This window comes from Lytechinus pictus, chromosome 9 (assembly GCF_037042905.1).
Source record: "Lytechinus pictus isolate F3 Inbred chromosome 9, Lp3.0, whole genome shotgun sequence".
In the NCBI taxonomy this organism is placed as follows: Eukaryota; Metazoa; Echinodermata; class Echinoidea; order Temnopleuroida; family Toxopneustidae; genus Lytechinus; species Lytechinus pictus.
The window spans coordinates 14392989-14417729 of NC_087253.1; the positions used below are offsets into that span (position 1 = coordinate 14392989).

The 24741-nt window shown below is 38.3% G+C and overlaps 1 protein-coding gene across 1 annotated transcript; it reads right to left on the reverse strand.

Annotated features, from left to right (window-relative positions):
* Positions 1-373: 373 nt before the first annotated feature.
* Positions 374-24198, reverse strand: LOC129267690 (uncharacterized). Its single transcript, XM_064104755.1, has 7 exons — positions 23998-24198; positions 11835-14548; positions 10024-10117; positions 8661-9082; positions 8221-8328; positions 6012-6239; positions 374-3766 (listed from the first exon to the last, which is right to left on the reverse strand). Exons 2-7 carry the CDS (start codon positions 14499-14501, stop codon positions 3713-3715), a joined length of 3573 nt encoding a protein of 1190 aa, XP_063960825.1. The 5' UTR covers positions 14502-14548; positions 23998-24198; the 3' UTR covers positions 374-3712.
* Positions 24199-24741: the final 543 nt, after the last annotated feature.

Genomic DNA, 24741 nt, shown 5'->3' on the forward strand with positions numbered 1-24741 from the left:
ACTCTTTCCAATAAGATTGCTTCTCTTCTTGGATTTTGGTTTCCTTTAATAGTTTTATCTTACTGCACCTGCATTGCACCCACTTGACTAGTAATTGATAATCAATGTCATGAACTTTCCTCTTTTATGAGGCCACCATCAATTTCAAGCTTAACTGCTCACGATGACGGTCCCCTATGGTCATTGATTACATCCTATTAAAAGAAAATTTTTACTTCTAAATTCAAATCATTGGCTGGTACTACCGTACTTATTATGTCTGTGTTTATGTTATGGATTTTTATGTATACTCTATATGTACAATGTTAACACATTTAATGCATGTATTGTCTAAAGTTTTGCATCCAACAATAAAAGCAAAAAACAAACAATTCCATGTGGTGGTGTAAATTTTTTATGCAATTTGGTGACATTGGATTCAAGGAAAGAAATGCTTACGGTAATAGTGCAGAGTTTCTTATATAAAATGGAGGCTGATATGTAAGTTACAGGTCTAGTTCATAGGGGTCATGAGGTCTTCCAAGAACAAGGCCATGAAGCACACAAAGATACAATCAATCTTACTATCAATTGTAACTCATTTCTAGTATATCATTTGCCAGTGACATAACAGTTTCCCTGGTCTCAATATCTCTGAGCGCATAGGGTTTGAGTTTAGTTTTTGGTTCAGAACAATGTAAATATAAGAATTAGGGTTTATTTAGTTGTGGAGGTTAGCTTTCATGTTTGGCTTAATGTGCAGATTTTCCATCGGAACAAGTGTCGCTAGAGAAAATTAATGGAACTGGTTTGTCGTAGGCGTGCATGTTCTTATACGAGTGATATCAGTCATAAGACTCATATAGGCCCGTATTCTGTACTTAGACCATGGTCTAACTCTGTGCTATATTATGGAAAGCCAAACATGTCTATATTTGTTCACATGGCATGTTCCTTATATTTACTGTGCTCTTTTCTAATTCTTAATGGTGAAGACAATTATCTTATTCATCCTTCCCAAACAGTTAAGAATGATTTGACAGTCAAATGAGCTTATACTATGAACCTCTACTGTTAGAGATTTATGTCACAATTGGCTATCCACAACTTTAAACCAGAGTTTAAATCAAACCCGAATTCAGAATACGGGCCATAGAATCTGGCCTGTTAAAGCCAAACAAGTGGAATGCCTCTGGCGGTCTCACCTGCATCACGCGATTCAATATAGCAGCAGTGCTGACTTGAAAACTACTATAACTCGCACAAGATGTCCAGTGATACTTGGTTACTCTTATGTCCACGTTTTATAAACTAGACCAATACACTTTACAGAGATATGATGGTAATTCAACAAATACCCCCAACATGGCCAAAGTTCATTGTCCTTAACATGACCTTTGACCTTGGTCATGTGACCTGAACTGCGCACAGGATGTTTAGTGATACTTGATTACTCTTATGTCCAGGTTTTATGAACTAGACCAATATACTTTCAAAGTTATGATGGTAATTCAACAAATATCCCCAATTTAGCCAAATTTCAATGACCTTTGACCTTAATCATGTGACCTGAAACTTGCACAGGATGTTTAGTGATACTTGATTACTATTATGTCCAAGTTTCATGAATCAGATCCATAAACTTTCAAAGTTATGATGGTAATTCAACAGATACCCCCAATTTGGCCAAAGTTCATTGACCCTAAATGACCTTTGACCTTGGTCATGTGACGTGAAACTCATGCAGAATGTTCAGTGATGCTTGATTAACCTTACCTTGACGCCGCCGCCGGAAAAGAGGCGCCTATAGTCTCACTCTGCTATGCAGGTGAGACAAAAACCTGATTAATATATTGCATTGTTAAGATTCCACACGGAACAACTATTTGTATTTCAGTGATTACATACAGAGGACATTTATATAAAGGGTATTTCATGTTGCAAAGTCAGGAAATGGCCTTGCAACATTCAATGTGGTCCACGTCACTTTGAGTGAACCCTAGAACTTGCAAGAGCGACTGGAGAGTCACAAAGACTTAAGTGTGACTTCAGGGCCCCATCTTACAAAGAATTACGTTTGATCCAATCAATTGTAACTCTATGGAAATCCATCAGTGTCAGAATTTTTTTCTATAGGAAATTTGCAAACTGTCCTTTGTAAACAAAGGCGAACACACCACATTGTAAAGAAAACGATTAATTTATCAATTATACTTCATATCTGGAAAACATTTTGAACATACATTTTAAATGTTGATGTTGCAGGCTGTCCATAGTTGTGGTTGATCGGATCAATCACAACTCTTTGTAAGACGGGACCCAGTATGCGCATTGACATTAAAAAGTGTCAATACGCACATGACATTTAGCGAGCAATCTTATTGCAGCACTGTATTTTATCTAGCAATGCAACTGAGAATTTAAGTCACACTTACATCTTTGTGAAACACCCCCGGTTCCGTTATTACTTTGAATATCAAAACACAGTTTTAAACAGAAATATGGGGCAATATAAATGCTGTGGATCATCATCTTCAATTCAATGCTCATTTAATTCAAAGGAAAAGCATTGCTACTATGTCAGAAATATGACTTGCGGAATGGTTTTGAAAGTAGGGGGGGGGGGGGCTGACCAGGCAAAAAATCACAAGTGGTAATTTTTACATTTTTGTACAGGGTTTTAGAAAAATAGGAGGGGGAGCCTCTATGGAACATGTATGAAACCTTAAAATTAATTATTATTGGAGCAAAGTAACATTACCTCGCTCATCAAAAGCAAAACGACATCTAAATGAACATTCATCATGACATTATGAATAATGTCAGCATAAACATTGCGGATTTCATTGCTCTGACTCCATGAAATAACCCATTCTTAAATTCTTAGGAGCATAGCAAAGCTATAAACCCCCTATGCACACAACATTATATTATTCTACTTTTCTACAGATTTTGAATTAAAAATATAATGGGTTTCCACCACTTCACCTGGCAGCCATTTTGGATTAGGCCAAAATGGCAAACCCAGAGGGCATCCTTCAATATCGTAATAATATGTCATGGTCGGCATCTAAGCCAAATTTGGTGCTTTTAGAAGAATCTAAACCAAAGCACAGCCCCCACTATCCAATACCTCAAATGATATGCACTTTATATAGGTCTCTAGCTTCAATTCCTGAACCGAGCAGTTTGTTGGGGGGGGGGGCAAAATGACTTAAAGCCTAGATGATATCAATTTTTCCCCCTTTAGATGATAGGATTAAAGGGTTATATGAACCTGTCAAGTTCTCCCTAATCCATTTTGGTGCCGTTTCAAATAAGATATATAAAGGAGTATCACAAAGTGAAACTATGATCATCCTGTATTAAAGCTCATACATACTAGTAATCACCACATGTAGGGTCTCCCAAGAATTCATCGGGCAGACATTAAGGGGGGGGGGGGACCTTCAAGCATCTGCTACACAGCATTGACCTGGGCACCAGAAGGGAAAAGGAATAGGGGCAGGCCCAAAACAACTTGGCGACGAACAGTGGACATATAGAAAGGACCCTGGCAGGATGGAGGTCGTGGACAGAAGCCAGAGCTGTGGCCTCTGATAGGCAAAGGTGGAGATGTTCCGTGGAGACCCTAGGCATCTGGAGGATAGGTAACAGGTAGGTAAATCACCACATGGATTTATTCGTACTCTGATGCTAGCTCTATGATGAGGCTGTCAGATGCTGTCCACCGCTACTCGATCTTCACATCCACTCTGCATATTGGACACACTGGGTCTTGATTTTTCTGTAAGGCAACAATACAGAACCAATGATTTACTACTGACCAAGAGTGGCTGACAATATTCAGGGATGTGAGTGGTTACAAATAAAAAGATCTGAAAAAAAGCTGAAGAGTGTTGAAAAAGTCTGAAATAAAAAGAGCTCCCATACTTTTTGTACAGAGGAAGGCCAAAAATAAGCTGAAATTAAGCTGAAAATCAAAACAAAAAAATCTGAAATCAGATAAAAATCTGAACTCTCACACCCCTGAATATTGAGCATTATCATCTATATTCAGTATTTAGATATTCATCTAACTGCAGTATGCTCAGAATACAGCTGACAGGGTTTTAACTGGTACGTCAAAATATCAAACACATTTCACCAATTCTCCAAAAGTTACATTGGTTGCCAATCCGGAAGCGTATAGAATTTAAAATACTTCTTCTCACTTGAAAAGTGTTAAATGGTTTGGCACCGAAATATCTACAAGACCTTGTCATGCCTTATACTCCAGCTCGTAGCCTAAGATCATCACACCAGCAACTTCTTAAGACTCCCAAGACACGTGTAGCAAATGGTGCGCGAGATTTCTCTGCCTCAGCACCTTCTCTCTGGAAACATTTGCCGTTAAAATTAAGAATTATACTATCACTGGAGACCTTCAAATCTAAACTGAAGTCTTATCTTTTCTAACAGTATTAGTTATTGGCACTTTGATACTCATCCAAACTTTCTCATTCTTTCTTTTCTTGTGCGCCTCGGAATAGAATATTTCAAGATAGATGGCGCTATATAAATGCCTATTATTATTATCATATAGAGCGTTTTAGTGGTGTATTAAAAACGCATATTTTGGTCTGCATCAATTGCCCGTGCAGTATCAGAGCGCATCCCTAAAAAGGACCGAAATCCAACGCATATACCATAGGTTCCTGTACAAAAATTGCTGTTGAATATGAGAGTGTATTCAACAGTCTTGTGCGCATGCGGGAATGTGTGAAATATACAACGCGTACAACAATGAAAGCAATGCGATGCGCAGCATAGAGTACAATGACACTCGATGACGTCATAATAAACTACACATAAGTCGTATGTCAATGACCAAATTGATCCTAATGAACTGATAATGCCTCAATTTTAAGAGTGGTATGACTTGTTCAATCAAATTTCTCTCTCTTTTTTGTTTGGGGGTGGGGTGGGATAGATGATAATAATTATATTGGATGGCTTATTTCATGGTATAACAAAAATATTCCACTTGTTAGGGCCAATATTCCACTCATCTGCGATTCATGGACTGTTTGCCCAAACTCTTGGAATATTTTTGGTGTTCCATTCTGAGCCATCCAATATAATATAATTATTACACAAAGGAATCAATTAAAAAAATTTACAATAATTTGAAAATTTACTCATGAATTACAGGTAAAGGTGGTGACATTTTTCCTGATTGCTAACAAAGCATGAATGCTTGCAAGCAAGTAACCAGAGGACCAATGGCTTATAAAGGTCCTCTCCAAGGGACCTGGTAATCAAGATTAATGCCTTACCAAAGGGCACTAGTACATCAAGTGAACCTGTGTCACCGAAATTCAAAATCCCCGCTCTACCAGCAGAGCTATCGCGCCTCCACAATAATAATAATAGCCCACTGCAAATTGTAGTTATCATTTTCAATAGAAATGGAACCAATATTGTAATCGATGCTTCAATATCATGGTATTATTATATTATCATCATATCATGCAGCCCTGGTTTCAACAAACCAAGTATCTGCACCCACAACCTACATGTAGCTTGACTGTCTTTCATCAGGGGAGAATTTCATGAAACAAAATTCATAGACAACTGTTATAAGCTACTAAAATCCTTGCACCTGATTGGTTGAGAGGGAATTATTCCGTGAAACCACCAAATAAACTCTTCACAAAACCCTCCCCAGCAGAATGTTTACTCACTATGGTTTTATTTCTACACTGCAAAATACACCGGTATTAGTTTAACACCGGCCAGTGATCTATATCAGAAAACATAACAATAGTGCTGTAAACAACACCGGTTTAGAATCAAACCGATGGTGTTCTAACACTAATTGGTGTTGCTTAAATGCCTATCTGGTGTTAGCCTAACGCCAGTCTGGTGCTGTCTCAACCCTTTGGTGTTTTCCGATATAGAAACCAGGCTGGTGTCCAATTCACACCGGCTTTTTTACAATGTATGGTTTGATTTTTTTCTTAATGAGGCGGCTTTATACTACAGCTTACCTTCAACCACATGTCGATGCAATTCTTATGGTAGCCATGGAAACAGGGCAGCCTCCGGAGCTCCGCCCCTTCCTCGTAATCATCCATACAGATGGGACAAGAGTTCTCCTCCTGAGAGCCCGAGTGCTGGTCCTTGGCAAACTTGAAGGTTGGAAGCCTGTCTATCGAGGCCTGGTTGAGCCGCTTGTCAACGGCCGGTCCAAGATTTTCCGCGAGCTGGAGGAGGGCCTGTATTGCAGTGAAGAATGACAGGATGAGGTAATTTCATTGTTTCGAAATATGATTAGACATAGCATTCGGGAGGGTGTTAAGTGTGTTTAATAGGGTGTTGCAAGAAACTTGCGATCAACTGCAAGTCAAATTTGGGTCCAAGTATCAATCATAAGTCTGGCAATTAATTGAGTATCTGAATTATAAAAACGGCCCAAGTCTAATTTATGGCTAAATTGAGTTAAATATGGGAAATAGTTCCTCATCTTGTGTACAAATGATAAATCTGAAATCATCTCAGAAATGCCTTAAATAAAGGAGGACAATCTGGTATGAGTGCAAGAAAAGCCAAAGTCCAGGACTTGGGCTTTTCTTACATACATATCATAGCGCCCTCTCTCATTACTTCTACTACTTTCTACAGAATTGTACCATGTATAGGAATGTAAGAATGACCCAAGTCCATATGTTTCTAAAAACGGCCCAAGTCCACCGGATAAAAAGTCCCACCCACAAGTAACGTGAATACTAATGTTCATCAAAAATGTACACTGAAATATGTTTTATGATGTTCTGTGATGTCCTTTGGCAAAATATAAATATCCAGTTTTTTATTTATTTTCTCGAAATGACCTCCAATGGACTTAGGCCTTTTTTACATTCATATACTCAATTGCAAACATGTACTTGATTGCTGAGGCCTGCATCATAAAACTTATTAAAGGGCTATTCCATAAAAGAATCAACCTTTTTGTACATCCTACCCCCATTTTTTCTCAAGTCTTACTTCACTTCATAAACTGACCAAGTCATGTATGAGCGCCGATTGTACCAATATTATATAGAACAATTATTTGTTATATAATCATTATTTATTAAATAATAACTATTATTTATATATAATTTACATTTTATTTGTAAATAATTACTATTATATAAAATAACATTTCTAATTATTTATATATAATTCCAAGTAATACTTCATTATTTGTAAATAATAATAGTTCGACATTCCATTATTTATAAATAATGAAAAACAAATAAAAATTATTTATAAATAATGAAAAAAAAATAATCATTATTTATAAATAATGAAAAACAAATAATCATTATTTATAAATAATGAAAATCAAATAATCATTATTTATAAATAATGAAAAACAAATAATCATTATTTATATATAATGAAAATCAAATAATCATTATTTATAAATAATGAAAAACAAATAATCATTATTTATAAATAATGGAATGTCGAACTATTATTATTTACAAATAATGAAGTATTACTTGGAATTATATATAAATAATTAGAAATGTTATTTTATATAATAGTAATTATTTACAAATAAAATGTAAATTATATATAAATAATAGTTATTATTTAATAAATAATGATTATATAACAAATAATTGTTCTATATAATATTGGTACAATCGGCGCCTCATAGTCATGATCATTTGAGAGCATAACAGACTGTCAAAAGAACCAGAAATCAGAGACAGAAAATTTCATGAAGGACCCACATATATGGGGTCGGATGTACTTATTTTATGGAATTGCCCTAGAATAACAAATTTGCAGTAATAGTTAAAAGCTACTGAAATCCTTCAATCTGATTGGCTGATGGTAAATGTGTTATAGAAATTGTGTATTTGTTATTAGTAGTCTTAATGAAATGAGGCCCATGGTCCGTCTTACAAAGAGTTACGATTGATCCGATCAATCCCATTTCTATGGAAATCCATCATTGTCATAAAAAAAATTCTACAGGAAATTTAAGCAATGTCCTTGGTAATTAAAAAGAGCACAATGAATTTTCAAGAAAACAATAAATGTATGAATATACATCATAGTTAAAAAATACTTTGAACAAACACGCAACACAGATGTTGACATTGCTAGCTTTCCATAGTTGTGGTTGATCGGGTCAATTGCCACTCATTGTAAGACGGGACTTCAAAATAGCATCTGCAAGCTGAGAACATTGGAACTTACATCATAGTCATTGCCATTGTTGTGATCGCCAACCGCAACTCTCCTTCGACCTCGTGCTCGACCTCCACCCCGTACTCGCTGTCGACCAGGCCTCGGTGGAAGGTTAATCTGAAAAGAGGAAAGACCATCACTAAACTAAAACTGACTCGGGCTACAAACTGACATTTTTATGGCAACACCATTTTACCATAGGGCACATACACCACAAATGGAAAAAAATAAAAAGGGCAGTTCAAATGGAGAAACATAAGAATATAATAGATAATATAATCTTAGACAGTTAAGGTGACTTAAGAGTAATATGGGCTGATACATTGAATCTCTACTGTTAGAGGTTAATGTCACAATTAACTGGCTATTCATAGTTAAACTACAAATTAATACCAGAGTTTGAATCAAACCTGACTTTAGAATACTGGCCATTAAGTGCAAACACTTACATCATCAATATATGGATATGGCATCCAGCGTGAACCCATGTCGTGATGGAGATCTAATAACATTTCCATGCCAAGTCCATGGTCTTCGTAAAAGCGCCCTCTCACGTTTGCTAAGTTAGGGATTCCCTCGTCCACACGAGCGTCGGAGTTGCGCGACCGACTGCCACGTCGTTGGCGATGGTCAGGACGCCCTCTCCTGGGCAGGGGAGGAGGTGAATGAGACGGCGGTGGGCGATCCGGTCTGCCTAGGTCTAGGAGTGATGATGCAGGCTGGAAATCGTAGTTCCAGTTGAAGCTGCCGATCTGGACTGGTACATCGGAGGAGACTTCGATGGAGATGTTATGACGAGGATTGAAATTTGCGAAGGTTCCAGCATCTGGTTCGTTTACCGGTTCCCTTCTGTCACTGGCTGAATGGGTAGCTGATAGAAAAAAAATGAAACATTGAATGATTATGGGAATCTTTATTACTAATAGTAAGAACATTAATAACACCAACAACAAACCGGTTAAAAGTTGCTTAAAACATACACTCTACGTATCTAAGCGCTTACAGATTTATTTTTAACCTGGCCATCAGATTCAAAAGACTACAGAAGGCATGCACATCCTACACTCCCTGTGTTGTATACCAGCCACTTATGTGAAGTGTTCTCAATGATGAGCAAGCTATGCAACTTTCATTTAGTACCAAGGCTCCGTTTCATAAAGCTCTCCACAAGAGCAACTTTTAAGAACGAATGGTGATCCTTCCTTGTGGTAAATGATATTCACCATAAATGTTCATTGGTGATTATTTAGTGCAAAGGTTCACCAGTTATTCTTAAAGTCACTATTTAGAACAACTTTATGAAACACACACTGAGTGTCCATTTAGTACCTGGGTGGAGAGTGGCAAAATGTGGATTGATGCCTTGATGGAAGGACGCTAGCCACGGTGAGATTCGAACGTGCGATCCTTGGATTACAAGGTGAGAGTAAGAGCAACTATGCCATGGCACTGGGTAATCAAACCTGGAAGTGTGGTCATGTGCGGCCTTAAGACCCCCCTTTTTTACACCTTGCTAACTGTTCCCAAGTACATATTTTATATACTTTTAGAGTTTTTCCATTGACCATCTCGTTCTCCCCATTCTTACATGTTAGCCCCTCATTTCAGGCGTCGGTTCTCAAGAACCCCATTTCATTTTAAATTCCAGTTCCAAAGTATCTCCATTTATTTGTAGAGGGCCATCTTACTTGTTCTTTCTTGAGCCCCTCAATTCATAAGCAACTTCTATTCTCAAGAGACACCTCTACCCTTGCTAAATCCGAGTGCCTCACTCAAGGGTAGTGTGAATTACTTCTGCAGCCAATAGCTTACCTGTCGATTCTGCTCGATGATGTGTATCTTCCCTTGATTTGTTAGACGATCCGTGCTGCTGGACAGACCGAGCCATTTCTGCATCATACTCCTCCTGTAAATTATTTTAATAAATGTAATTTTGAAAAAAAATAATGCAAATTGTCTTCTCCTGCATATATGCAATTCATAGATATTAATACATTTTTGTCATAACACAACATACCTAACGATTATGTTTGACATAAATCATAGATTAAGTTTACCAAAAAATATAATTAATCTTAACAAAAATGAATAACTTCCATAACTAGCAACATGATCACAGCTGTAAAGAATGAAAGTGGTTTCAAGTTTACTGACATGCATCATTTGTGATTTGATGGTTATTCATGTATTCCTTTAAAGATATTTTCATCACATCCAAGCTGCATCGTAGCAAAGTCTTCATAATCACAGACAGTAGCTCAAACAGTAGTCAAATGTGCCAAAAGCAGATAATAAAACTAACAGATTTTCAAACTTCGCCCTGAAGTACTATTCTAGTCACCGGAGGGCCGTCTCATAAAGCTGTTCGTAAGTCAAGAGCGACTTTAAGAATGACTGGTGATCCTTCCTTGTGGTAAATGATGTTCACCATCATGTTCATTGGTGATTATTTAGCGCAAAAGAAAGGTTCACCAGTCGTTCTTAAAGTCGCTCTTAACTTACAAACAGCTTTATGATTCACCCACCTGGTCTACATGCAATGTCTTTCGTTCTTAGAATTTGAATGCTTTGCCGGGAAAGCTTACGCAACATCTTCATTTGAAAATGTAAGTGCTCATCCTAATGAAAAATCACAAAACAAAAGTCATTTGAGAAAAGTTGATCATAAGCTACATGTAATCGTGAACTGGCTTATTTCAGTAGAGACAAAATTGAAAATGTGGGAAAGCTGCTATGAGAGGAGCTGTTAAGTTTTTGGTCAACTAATACTGCACAGACATTTCTTAACCCTAACTAGGCCGGGCTTTTTTGGCTGTTCTGTGGCCGGGGGGGGGGGGGGGGGGGGGGGGGTTGATTCAACCCCCCCTGAGATCTCGACCGCCGATCGCGCGAGCGCCGCAAAAATTTGCACGCTGGTAGTGTGCGATGTAATCTACAAAGCTGTATGGTAAAATTTTCCAAAATAATGAGATTCTATTTTATATGAATTAATTATGCTAATTTATGCATAAATCATACTTTTTGCTCTAATTCACTAAATAAAGCTCCTAGAATGCTAATTTTTGGTAAAAATATTTCTTGTAGCATTCTTAACAATCGCAATTGAAAAAAACTTCAGTTTGGAAATAAATTTCTTATGTATCATATTGTTTTATGAATTTCTTATGTATTTCCTTGTTTTTCAACCTTTTGTTTTTCTTTGTTTTTTTTCACCAGATTTATTGCACAACCTTTTTGAAGCATAATTATGCTAAAATCAATTGATTTCAGCTGTTTAAAGCAAAAATAATCATATCTTTAAGAATAAGATGAGAAAACTCAATTTGCATTGACTTTGTACACAAAATCACGTTTTGGAACAATTTTTGGTCTGACATGCACTTACAAAATGTTGCGTAATTTCGGAACCGCGTACCAGGGCGTCGCAAATTTGGTCTCAAAAGATGCGTGAGACTTGAAAGTATAAACTCTGTGAGTGGCGCGGTAAAAAAATTTCGCGCGGCGAAATGATCGCAGAAAATGTTGAGGGGGGGGGTTGATTCAACCCCCCCCCCCCCGGTCAGTTTAGGGTTAAGAAGCCGAAGTCAGGTTTCGTTATGCTGAGAAATGGTAGGTATTCTTACCTGCAGTCTTCTCGCCATGGCTTCATCCGAATCCATCTGATTGAGTTGACGCAAAAGGGAAGGTGAGACTGTATTCCTTTCATCTGCAAGACTACCTGTAGCGCTGCTCCTGGAAGAGCTTTTAGAACCTCTGGCATCCTTCTTCTTGTTATGTGCTGCATTCTTCTTGTGGCTCTTTCTTGTCTTGCTATAGGTTCCTACCAGTGAGGAGGCATACCCATAAGAATCAAGAACCACTACTTCATCGTCGGAGTCATCCTTCACAGTGTTCACCGCGCCTTCTGAAATGCCGCTTGACGAAGGTAGATCCAAAGGATCAGAAGTATGGAATCTACTTGAGGTTATCTGGCGGCCTTCTTTCCTAGTAGGACCATTTTGTCCTTTTTCCGTTTTCTCACCTCTGCCTTTTGAGTACCTTGACTGAGCTACCTCATCACTAGATGTTTGACCTGATGTTTTGGTGGAAGGAATAGGATTTTTCTTTGAAGAAGTTCTTGACACGCTTTTTTGGTTGGGATATGACGGTGATATAGTTGTTGAACTACTTTTACTAGAATTTGATAAATGATTACCGTCTGTAATTCTGCTTGAATTTGTGCGATGTCCAACTCTTTGTTGATCCCTGGAATTGCTTGAACCATCAAAGTCTTCAGAAGCACTATTTGAATTGACTTTCCTCCGTTTGGTCCTTTCTTCCACACTCTCAAGTCCAAAGGCACCATCCTCATTCTTCCGCTTCTTATCTGCGGACAAATGGTTATCCTCGTCTTCATCGCTTGAAAAATCAGCAAACAATGATGCCATCAGCTTCTTCTTCTTCGTCATTGCTGAAGCAAATTTACCCTTGGCATTTCTTTTCCCTCTGTCATCATTACCCATTGCTGATCTATGCTGTGCCATTCCATCCTTCTTAACATCATTAGCCCTACCTATAGAACTGCTGCTAGAGATACCTTTAGCAGTCTGCGCATCATTATTCCAAGTGTTCTTTCTGTGTGACACCCCACTGCTGACACCAGACTGTGGCCTCCAAGGAGAAATAATGACCGGAGGCTTCTTAGAATGGGTTGGAGAGGCCCATGAACTCCTGTTTGGAGGGCTTGTCCAAGTTCTTGACGGAGAGGTAACCAATGGATCATGCATGTGTTTCGCAGAGTCGGCAGGTGATTTATCACAAGCAGATTGTCTGTTCTTACTTGTAACATATGAAATAAGAGGAAGGTCATCATCTTCACTTGTTGTCGAACTGATACATCGCTGATACTTTCTATTCACCTTATTTTCAGGACTAGTCACTTTGTTGAAATAATTGTCCTGTCTTGAATTCACTCCCACTCCTTGTCTTCTGTGATCAAACGTCCTTGAGGAATCATCAGAGTACTTTTCTTGAGAGGAAAACTTGTCAGCAAAGTCCCACACCGGATCCCTTTGTCTTGCTTCCTTTCTCTCACTGCTTTCTGAGCCCTTCAGCTTTTGCATCCAAATTTCCTTCACCTTCTTTGTTGGAGTGTGCAAGGTCTTCTTTGGACTCATGACATCATGACTTGAACGTGGTGAGCGGGATGAAAACAGGCTACGAGCTGATGAAGTAGAAGGCAAGTCCTGATCTAATTTAAAGTCATCATCTTCAGACAAAAGATCATTCAAAAGAACATTATGCCTATCACGGTTTCCAGAATGGCCATGTTGAGATTTCGGAGAGGAACTCCTTATGTTTCCATCATCACTATCTTGCTTTCTGTCCTGACTTTCCAGGTTTGGTGTGTCAGGGATCGAAATTGGACTTCTAATACTGAAGCTTGAAGGTGACCTGAGAGTGAAACTTGGACTAAAATGCATCCGAAGTTTGTTAGGACTGTATCTGCTACTGCCTTTGGGCTCTAGTGAGGTAGACTGCATCTTTTTGTTCTTATCCCAGTGTATATGAACACTTGTTCCTGGAGAGGCACACTTTGGGCTAACTTTCCCTACGTGTCTCAAAGGAGAAATGGGCAAGTTCAACAACTTCTTTGACGTTTCCCTAGGACTGACATGTATCTTTTTCCATCCTCCTTTGGAAGGACTGGGAGACAGAGTGCTGCCCATCTCCAGGGGCAGGTGCTGCTTTTCAGAAGTGTCTGGCCCATCTTTCGCAAACTTGCCGGAGATGTCTGATTGTGGTTCTTTACTGACCTGATGACTAAGAGCTTGTAACCGTTCCGAAGCAGTGTCCGTTGATGTCAGTTTAGTCTTGCCAAGTTTCCCCTTTTCAGAAACAGGATATTTAGTACTTTCTTCTTGATAAGGTGTTCTGAAGCTTTCTGCTTTACTGGTACTGGGACCACCTGTTTTACAATCTGCAGACCTTGCAAATGGATTACCTTTATCCAATGTCGGCTTCCCAGGGAATGTTGGACTTAGAGGACCCCAGGAGATGTTGCTAGTCACTTCCGAGAGCGGACTTCCACGTTCCCCAAAGGCTGTCCCATCCGAAGACCCTGAAGTCGTCAGCCCTTTCTTCAACTTATCATGCGCCTCTTCAAAGAATGGCTTGGCAAATAACAAGTCCTTTCCATCTCTGGGACTTCCCGATGACGAAACTTGACGTCTGTTGATGCGCTTCCAGAGAGGGGTACTGAAGTCAAGCTCATCATCCGAAGATGTGTCCATCAGGGAGATATCATCCATCTCGAGTCAGTTGGACACCGGCCTCTCACATAAGTACTGCAAAGAACCTGAAATGCAAAGAAAACAGTTGTGAGGAAGAAAATTTTGTATTATTAACCAGTGTGCTAAAAAACACAATTTTGAGCATATTTCTGTAAGGTACTTGACTGGAAAGTAAACAACATACATGTAGCCCACAAAATCTCTTTTTAATTAGATATAAAAATCATTCAATAACTTCAGTTTTAGGCCAAGGCATATGGGGCAATGGGTCTTGAACTCACCTCATTTGTTTTACGACAGCCACATCCAATGATAGCACACTTGTTGGTATAAAAAGGGGCATAACTTTGAAGATACGTTCCCTACACATTCAAAAGTATAGGCCCTATACTTTGCATCTGACAGGAAATTTCACGATTCTAAAAATTAGATGAATTGCTCACAGGTTATGAGTGTAAATGTTCAAATTTTTAAGACCCCTGATACTCATATTTCAAACATCCATATTCTTTTACCCTTTGCTTGCCGATACCATTATTTAAATAATTACCGGTACCATATTTGTATTGGCTTGCTCATTAAATTCCTTTTTAGTTATTTTTATTTTATGGGGTTTTGTTCATTTCAATGAGGTAAATTTCATACCGGTATGCAAATTTGTGAAAATTTCAAATATCCAAAACAGACTCTATAGTGTTATATTTTCCCTGCTATTGTCTACTCGTACGCGCATCTGCAAATCTAATAAAAGAAGTTATGCAACAACCACAAACTTTGCAAAGACAGATCTATGCATATTCACCACAAAAATCTCTGTAAAAATTGTGAAATATTGCATTTTACTATAGGCATTTAATGTATAAACGGCCTAAAAATGCTGCCATTTTCATCAAAACCCCCAAATCATGTGTAACGTTAGATTGCACCATAATTTTTTTTTAATCTGACCCTCGACATTGCCAACCAATACCATTTGGCATTGGTTGCGGTACTTTTGCAATTATTAGGATTCTATTTTTCTTCCATTTTTTATCATGTTTATTTTGGCATTTTTCCGGGGGGGGGGGGGGGGGGGGCGCCAATCAAATATATTGCTGTACACATGTGACCAAAAAAACATGTTGAAAGGGGTATTTTTTCAGTTTTGGACGCAGGCCCCGCATGCACTCGTTAAGGGTATCAAAAAAACAGATTTCCAGAAAAAAGGGGTGGTTTTGAAAGACTGGTGAATGGTCAGTCACGGGGTCAAAAGTATCTAGCAACTAGGGTATGTTTTTTTTTTCAAAAGTTTTTTTTTTTAAGACTAGCCAAACCCTAGCCTCTTGACATCTGAGCTGAATTATATATTCATGAGGAACGTCTTCCTAATGAATATACATGAGTCATGATATTACCGGTCACCTAGTAAACCAATGAAATTTCAAAGCTGTTTCGTCCGGGGTTCGGAATACTATAGTAGTCCACTATTCTGCAGGGGATTCATTTAATTGCGGGACACTAAAGGGGATATAACCAGCAAAATGCTACAAGTAGTGGAACTACTACTGCTACTACTAGTACTGGCCGTAACAGACCCATCACCGCCCCGAAACTTCCCGGGAGATACTGGTCAGCCGCTGATCAGACTCGAGTCAAGGGGAAGCAACTCCACTCCAGCATTCCCTCACTGCACAGCGGAGATCGATAATCGACGCAGAGTGGAATCGCATGAAATAATATTACATTTTTTCCATATCCTGTGGGTAGATTTACAAAACATCTTGTCCTTTCAGTGCAGATTTAATTTCATCGACTTGCAAATCCTTAAATCGGTCAATATTCAGCATTTTAGAGGCATATTCAATGCTCTTCGATATTCCGTCATCACTCTTCGCCAAGAATCCACGGGTCGCCATTCAAGATGAGCTCATGAATATTCAATATGACGTCATAGCGGCCCGCGCTCTAATTGGATGATTTTCACCGACCAGTTCTTGGTCGGAATATTGGTAAAAACAATAAAAAACAAAAGAAAGTCGGTGAAATTCGACTCAGATGTCAAGAGGCCCTGTCTCGCGGCACTCTGCTTCGCTATATCCCTTGCTTAGCCATGTTTGCTCGGAAAGCAGCCGACAGGGCCTCGACAAGAGGCTAGCCCAACCCGGGAGCCAAACATGTTTAAGGTTTGTTTTTTTCCCCAAGCTTTTTCCTCCGGAGCTTTTTCCTCGTCTCTGTCCTCTGAAAAATGTTTGGGTTCTTCGCGATTGTACATAACTTGTTTTGGGGACATATTCTGGCGACAACTTGTTTAGGGGCCAAAATGAAGCCCGCGAAAAACTTGTTTAGGAGGTTATTTTGCACACAGAGAAAAACTTGTTTAGGGGGTGTTTGGAAATAATTTGGTGAGGCATGTGTACAGCAATACATTTGACTACCCCCCCCCCCCGGACATTTCTACTATTAGGATTTTTTAAGGAACAATATCAACAAACAAGTGGAATGCCTCTGGCGGTCTCACCTGCATCACGCGATTCAATATAGCAGCAGTGCTGACTTTGAAAAACACCATTTAAATAATTATTCACAAAAAACACCATTCATATAATGATACAATACTACGTTCATTGACATTGGACCTTGATCATGTGACCTAAAACTTGTAAGTGATACTTGATTACCCCTATATCCACATTTTATACACTATATCTATAAACTTTGAAAGTTATGACAGCAATCTAATAATTACCTCTAAAATGGCCAAAGTTCAATGACCTTAAAGGACCTTTGACTTTGGTCATGTGACCTGAAACTCGCATGAGATGTTTAGTGATACTTGACGACTCTTATGTCCATGTTTCATGAATCAGAACCATAAACTTTCAAAGTTATGATATTCAACAGATACCCCCATTATGGTCAAAGTTCATTGACCTTTGCGGTTGGTCATGTGACCTGAAATGCGCACAGGATGTGCAGTGATACTTGATTACTCTTATGTCCAAGTTTTATGAACTAGACCATGGACCTATTACAAATGGACATTCAACGAATCCCCTCCTTTGGGCCTAAGACCGTCACCGCTAATCCTTTTATAAACAGAGCGCTGGCAGCTGACGCCCATCAAGCCGGTCGTAAAACACGCTCTCACTGATGGACAGCGGAAATCAATTGTACGCTGCTCCTACCCATTGCGATGTTGTTCGTTCACTTTATCAAAAGCAACGCACAGCAGCGAACATTAGCGCTATGAAAATGATAGCAGAAACAAGAAAACAGGCGTGCATAAACATATCTTTTACGTACATCGCAAACAACCGCACATGAAATGCATTGACATCACCTTGCAGATCCGTATATCTACGGCAAAAAAGCAGTTGAAATTCGACGCAGAAATTTGCGGAAAAACGTTAAAAATGCATCTTTTTCGGAGAGTATTGATGTCGATAGAAGCGCTTACCTTCGGTCAGAAGTTGATTTTCATTTGGGCATAAAATTCCACAGGATTGATGAAATTTAACGGGATTTTTTTTTATGGTCAGACGACAATCGCACATTATAGACAGCCTAACATAATGTACTGAAAAACCGGATATGAATTGCGCATAGCATTCTAGGTAATGTAGGGACTTTCACTATTGGCAATCGGGGCTAAAACATGACCGTCTTTGGACGAAAGAGGGCCAGTGAACGATCGGTGACGATCAATGGCCGAAAGGAGCTTGTGTAAACAATCGCCCCGGGCGGTCGTCGTAAAAACCGCGTAAAGAGAAAGTTAAGGGTTAGACAGCGATTTTGACAGCTGGAAACAGGTGGTGGTCATAAAATGCTCTCGTTGAATGTCCATTCGTAATAGGTCCATGACTAGACCAATAAACTTTCAAAGTTATGATGGTAATTCAACAAATACCCCCAATTTGGCCAAAGTTCATTGACCCTAAATGACCTTTGACCTTGGTCATGTGACATGAAACTCATGCAGGATGTTCAGTAATACTTGATTAACCTTATGTCCAAGTTTCATGAACTAGGTCCATATATTTTCTGAGTTATGATGACATTTCAAAAACTTAACCTGTTGATTCCCCCAACATGGTCTAAGTTCATTGACCCTAAATGACCTTTGACCTTGGTCATGTGACCTGAAACTAAAGCAGGATGTTTAGTAATACTTGATTAACCTTATGGCCAAGTTTCATGAACGAGGTCCATATACTTTCTAAGTTATGCTGTCATTTCAAAAACTTAACCTTCGGTTAAGATTTGTTGTTGACGCCACCGCCGTCGGAAAAGCGGCGCCTATAGTCTCACTCTGCTTCGCAGGTGAGACAAAAACTGTAATTTTGAGCATTTTCTTGTGTAGGCCCTCTATTGGTGGGAAGTAAAATTGCAAGAAAATTGTCAATGTCATTCAGCTGCACTTAGTAACTTTGTAGAATATTTCAAAATGGCACTGCTTACTCCACACCAGACCTGCCAAATATAGTATAGTCACGCATTGTATTACCGGACACTGATTCCGGACGCGCATATTATTATTTATAGATAAAAAATATTATTTCACAAATACTAAAATTGAATACGTGATTATAAATAATTAATACAATACTACTAATTATTTATAATCACGTATTAAATCTTAGTATTTGTGAAATAATATTTGGTATCTATAAATGGCAGTTTATAATCACTCGCGTCGCGTTCTGGTTCGTAATCACTCGCGTTTTGAATTTTTGGCGATTTTTTTTATTTCGGTGCGATTTTTTTTTAACGGTGTCTTCAATGGGACAGACATGCAGGGAAATTTGAGTTTCGTTTTAAGCCGGCAATTAAAGAATAGAAAACAAGCTTGATCCGCCCCAGACAGCTGGCAGCAGTCTGTTTCGAGGAGTTTTTTTCAAACATTTTTAATTTTTTTTTAAATTTCTCTGTATTTGGTGAGTGGAGCCAACGGAGTTCAGCGGAACAACCAACATAATAATTAATAGACACAAAGACCGAAGCTTTTGGTCAAGATCCGCCCCTGTGGCTGTGCGCGCTCTCACGGTAAAAATTCGCGCGACGATCAAAGCCAAGGTACCGTACCGTCCCGGTGCCTTCCTGAAAACAGAAGTTGTCGGCTACGTCATTTATCCAGGCCCCTTAAACAACTCCAAGCACGAGGTAACTCAGATTGAGTCAGAAATAATGGATTGGAAAACAGAAGACATGGCTTCAGGGAGTCACAGTAGGCTGGATACATAAACATAAATAAAACATTGTGATCAACAACAAATATACACTTGTAAATACATTACAATACAAATTACAATACAGTGTAGATTTCTTGTCCTTGATAACCCCCAAATTTTTTCATATTTTTCACCCTGCAACGTCCTGCTGCAAGATTAATGAAAATCCATTTTACCATTTTTAAATTTTGTTCAGTGCACCATCATTATATAAAAAAAACTTATATCACACACACACACAATTATTTGTATAAAGGAACAATTTTGTTGGTCCCTCGGACTTCTTTATAACCAGAGTGCACTTTACTCCCCCTCCTACTTCTATTTCTTCTCAGTCTTCTTTTTATTCCCATTATTATGTCATCTTATTCTTCTCCCTGTTCTTCTACTTCTCAATTTCTTCCCTTTCTCCTTAGTGTTCATCTCCCTTCTCACTTCTTCCTTTTCTCTTCTCAGTCTTCCCCTTATTTTATCTTCTCTTTCTCTTCTTCTACATCCTCCCCTCAATTTTCTCTTTTTAGTTTCATTTTTACCCCCTTATGTCCTCCATCTTCTTTTTTCTTCTTCTACTTCTCCTCCTCCTTCCTTCTTGCTTTTCTTCTTCAGCACTTTTTTCCTCCCTGATTTTTACGTTAGTGTAAAATAATTCACAAAGAAAGGGAGAAGCAAATAAAAAGTGATATTATGAAATTGTAGCACCTCGCTATGCTTTATAAAGAATACCACAGACTTCAGGAAAATCCTCCAAAGGCAAAGCTAAATCGAGAGTAGCCTTTCCTCCTTTTTCTTCTTTATTCCTTTTCTCCTTTCTTTCTCCTTTTTTCCTTGCTTCTTTCTTTCTGTCTGTCTTTTTTTTTCTTTCTCTTTTCTCCCTCTTTCCCTTCCTTTCTCCCCCCTCTCTCTTTTTTTAGGGGGAGCCCCCCCCCCCGCTTCCGCCGCCTATGGCTCTAAGATTTAAGATGTGGAATGTGATTATGTTAAAACAGTAGTCAAAATTTGCTTGTTATCTTAAAACAGTGGTCGAGAACGTTTTATTTAAGGCACTTACCAGCTTAAAATAAAACGAAACTCGAATTTCAATTTTATTTTATTTTTCCAGTACGTTTGTCCCATTGAAGACACCGTTAGAAAAAAAATCGCATCGAAAAAAAAAAATTCGCCAAAAATAAAAAACGCGTGTGATTACCAACCCGACGCGAGTGATTACGAACGCGAGTGAATATAATAAGCCCTATAAATTGTTCTTCAAAATGGCATCGCTAACCGGATGTACAGTACGTCATAACGAGGCGGTTCAGGGGTCAGGCTGTATTGTATAATTTTGCTTTGTTGACAAAAGGATTGAGGGATCTACAGGAGATCGGGCTGGTAAGAAACGTCTCATTTTTACCATTTATAGTGAAATATTTGTTATCCCTTAATACGCATTGGGCGCACCAAGGTTCAAAGATATATGAAATTCGACCCTACAAACTGATTTCACCCTTGAACTACAAATTTCCTAGGGAAATCCGATCACAATGCAAAGAAAACGGTTGGTAAATATAAAATAAATTTATCATAATTTTCATATTTGGAATAGCAAGTGCGATTTCTTCATGATTGTATTTCCTATAGGCTATAGTTGTCATTTTAAAGCACTGAAATAAAGGTGTCCGGTAATATTATACACTGCTATACGACAATAGACCTTATCGCAAATAGCGTTCTTCGCGTGAGGGCGTATGTCACCGCAAAGGATCTCGGGAATGAAAAGGGAGCAAACACGGAATCGGCTTTCGGGAAGCCATACAACGCCATATATTTTGTGTAGTGTCACTAAAAATCCAGGCTTTTTAAAAAGTCTGATTCTTTCATATTGAAATTATTTTGGATACTTGAATGTGGATTTATAGAACAATCTTTGTATCATGATTGCACAGTGAAAGTATGAACTCAATGCTCACCAAATTTTCCAAGTTTTCTGGGGCTAAATTTGGGAAGATTTGGTGGGAAAAGTGAGCATGGTGATTGCGGGCATACATGTAATGCCGATCGACTTTAGAAAAAGAGCATGTCGGGGATCCGAAGAGAGCCTGAGGCTATTTTTCCATAAAAGCATATTGAGGATAAATCATAATGTAGACCATAATAAATATATTTTATCTCATGTAACTAATAAATTTAGCTAGTTTTTGTTATTTTGGGAGAAATATAGTTCTTTGCAAATGGGCTTTTGAGATTAGATAAATCCCTGAATTTAAAACATTCTATATCGATGCCGTATAGGCCCTAGCCTTTTCATGGCCTCCCTCTGTAATTTTATTTTGTCTGAAAACTAAGCAGCTGATGGATATTTAATTCATATAAATGATATATATTCCATTGTTTTAGTAAGACAAATTATATTATTTAAAAATTGGCATCTTCAATTAATTTCATTGCAGATTACTTCTCTCACAGATCACCTTCCTCATTTCATTTTTTTTCCTTATTTTTCTCTCATTATACTTTCATCTATTCTCACATTTTTTTCTATTTAATTCATTATTTTGTCTTTGCAGTATTATTTAAAGGAAACCAAAACCCAAGAAGATAAGCAATCTTATTGGAAAGAGTAAAATGAGAGGAACAATTTTAAAAAAGTTTCATCAAAATTGGTTATGAAATAAGCAAGTTATGGACGATTAAACAGTCTTGTTGTACTTTCTATGTGGATCCTCAAATTGGCAAACGTGCTTCAAAATGGCTGATTTTGTGGACAACTCTCCATTTGTTTGGTACACATATTTTCAGATTTTCCCCTTTATTTTACATATTTCACATTATCTCCTCCTGACCTTGACATATATGGTGTGGATTATATTTTCCCATGACATATGTTGTGCTCAGAATGAGGCAAGACGCAATTTGAAAGATAATGAGGAAAATCTGAAAATTTGTGTACAAAACAAATGGAGAGTTGTCCACAAAATCAGCCATTTGAAGCACGTTTGCCAATTTGAGGATGCCCATAGAAAGTACAACAAGAGTTTTCAAACTCCCATAACTTGCTTATTTCATAACCGATTTTGATGAAACCTTTTTTAAATTGTTCCTCTCATTTTACTTTTTCCAATAAGATTTCTTCTCTTCTTGGGTTTTGGTTTCCTTTAAGACCAGGCCACTAATAAAACTTCAGAATGTCCGGCCATGATCCTGAATTACATGTAATAATTATGTATAGATCTGTACTTGAGATAATTATTTATAAAATATGCATTCTTGACAATCCATTGATATATTACTAAAATATATAACTAGAATAAAGTAATCAAATCTACCGCAGCTGCAGTCTGTTTTATTGATCATTATTTTATTAATTCCTTGGAATTCCGGGACCATGCAGTTTCATCCACTGCCTCGCGGACGTACACTATCCCTGGGCCGAGAGTGCCCGCAGTCCGCGCCACAGGTCCGTGCATATAACAAGTGCACTTTGCACAGTCACAGCTCAGAATACGCACAGACAGTGCGCAAAAATGAAACAAAATTGCACTTGTCTTCATAAAATCTTTGGTAATTCTTGCAGCTATAGACAGCACATCTAACTCTGCCACCCATAATTAAGAAGAAAAGTGATGTTAGTTTCTGAAACAAATATGACGAGCCGTTTACTTGAAGAAAGCAAAAAGTTGGCTGCGGGCGTCAATCGTATTTTGATACACTATGGAAATCGTTCACTTTATTGTCGGCTGCTTGCGTTCGCATGGTCGCATCCGGACACTAGCGGCGCTATTGCTCCCTTTTCGATCCCATTATCCTTTGCGTGAATCTATTTGCGATAAAGTCTATACACCAGTCGGTGGACTGTTTAATTTGTAATGTTTATCATCATCATAATTTCCAGAACTTAATCTTAAAACAAAAAATTAAAAATAATTAAAAATAAAATAGACCTCTAGACTAGTCTAATTTCTAAGACTAGGCGTAAGTCTAATTCAGAGCCAAAATATGATGAATACTAATGTACTGGAGATTGTCATTGACATTGTTAAAAAAATCAAGCATTTTTCCCCAAGAACAAGAGAAAATAACCAAACATTGCCAACCTTATTTCCCCACACAACAGAGAGAATTACAATACACCTCAGTCATATTCATAAGCCTTACGATGCCCAACGTCAATTAACACGCCCGGGACTACGTGCTACCGACGGTTTAGTAACAACAGCAACGTCATAGGTGATCAAAAAGAAGTCTATATTCTAAGCCTAGGAAAAGAGTGTGTAAGTCAAAGCCTAGAAAAATAAGGGCAAAATAAGTTGTACTCAATTTTGTATACTTACATCGTGAAAAGTAAACAGCTAAGAAAAGAAACAAGTATTATAATCTTCCAAATCTTGCTGACTCCGAATACGATGAACACTACAACTTACAAGATTGATCAATAAGCGCTTGCGCAGATGATTGGTCGGCCGGTGTACCGGCGGATCCTGCGCCTGGCAGATACTGTTCTAGGCACCAAATCCGCCGGCGGATCGTGTTCTACTCCGGCGGATTCAGTACCAAAAAAGGCCACTCTCTTCGGAAAATATCGTTCTTGCGCTATCGCGATATCCTTCACTCACATACGTGGAGGTGCCGTGGCCGAGTGGTCTAGGCGGCCTGGCTTTACATAGAAAGTCCGGGGTTCGATCCCCGGCCGCGGCACCTATGCCCGTGAGCCTGGAGGCATTTAATCTGCAACGCTCTTTTATCTTGCTTTCAAATAAATGGAAATGCTATATGCATTAGTGGTAACTATATAGGTGTGCACTGTTTAAAAAAATACGTCTTGTAATAAAAAACATGCATTTGTAATTTATTTTATACCTATTAAATCCTTCTTATCACAATTTTAGGGATAAATTGGATATAATATGCATCAATTATGATTGATACAGAGTATTAAATAAAGGCAAACAATGGCAGGATTTTGTAATAAGTTTTTTAAAGGGAAGTATAGATAATGATCACTGCAAATGAAATTCTTGATTTGCGAAATTCCTATGTATTATTATTATTTCCTCCACATTTTCTCGTATATTTTT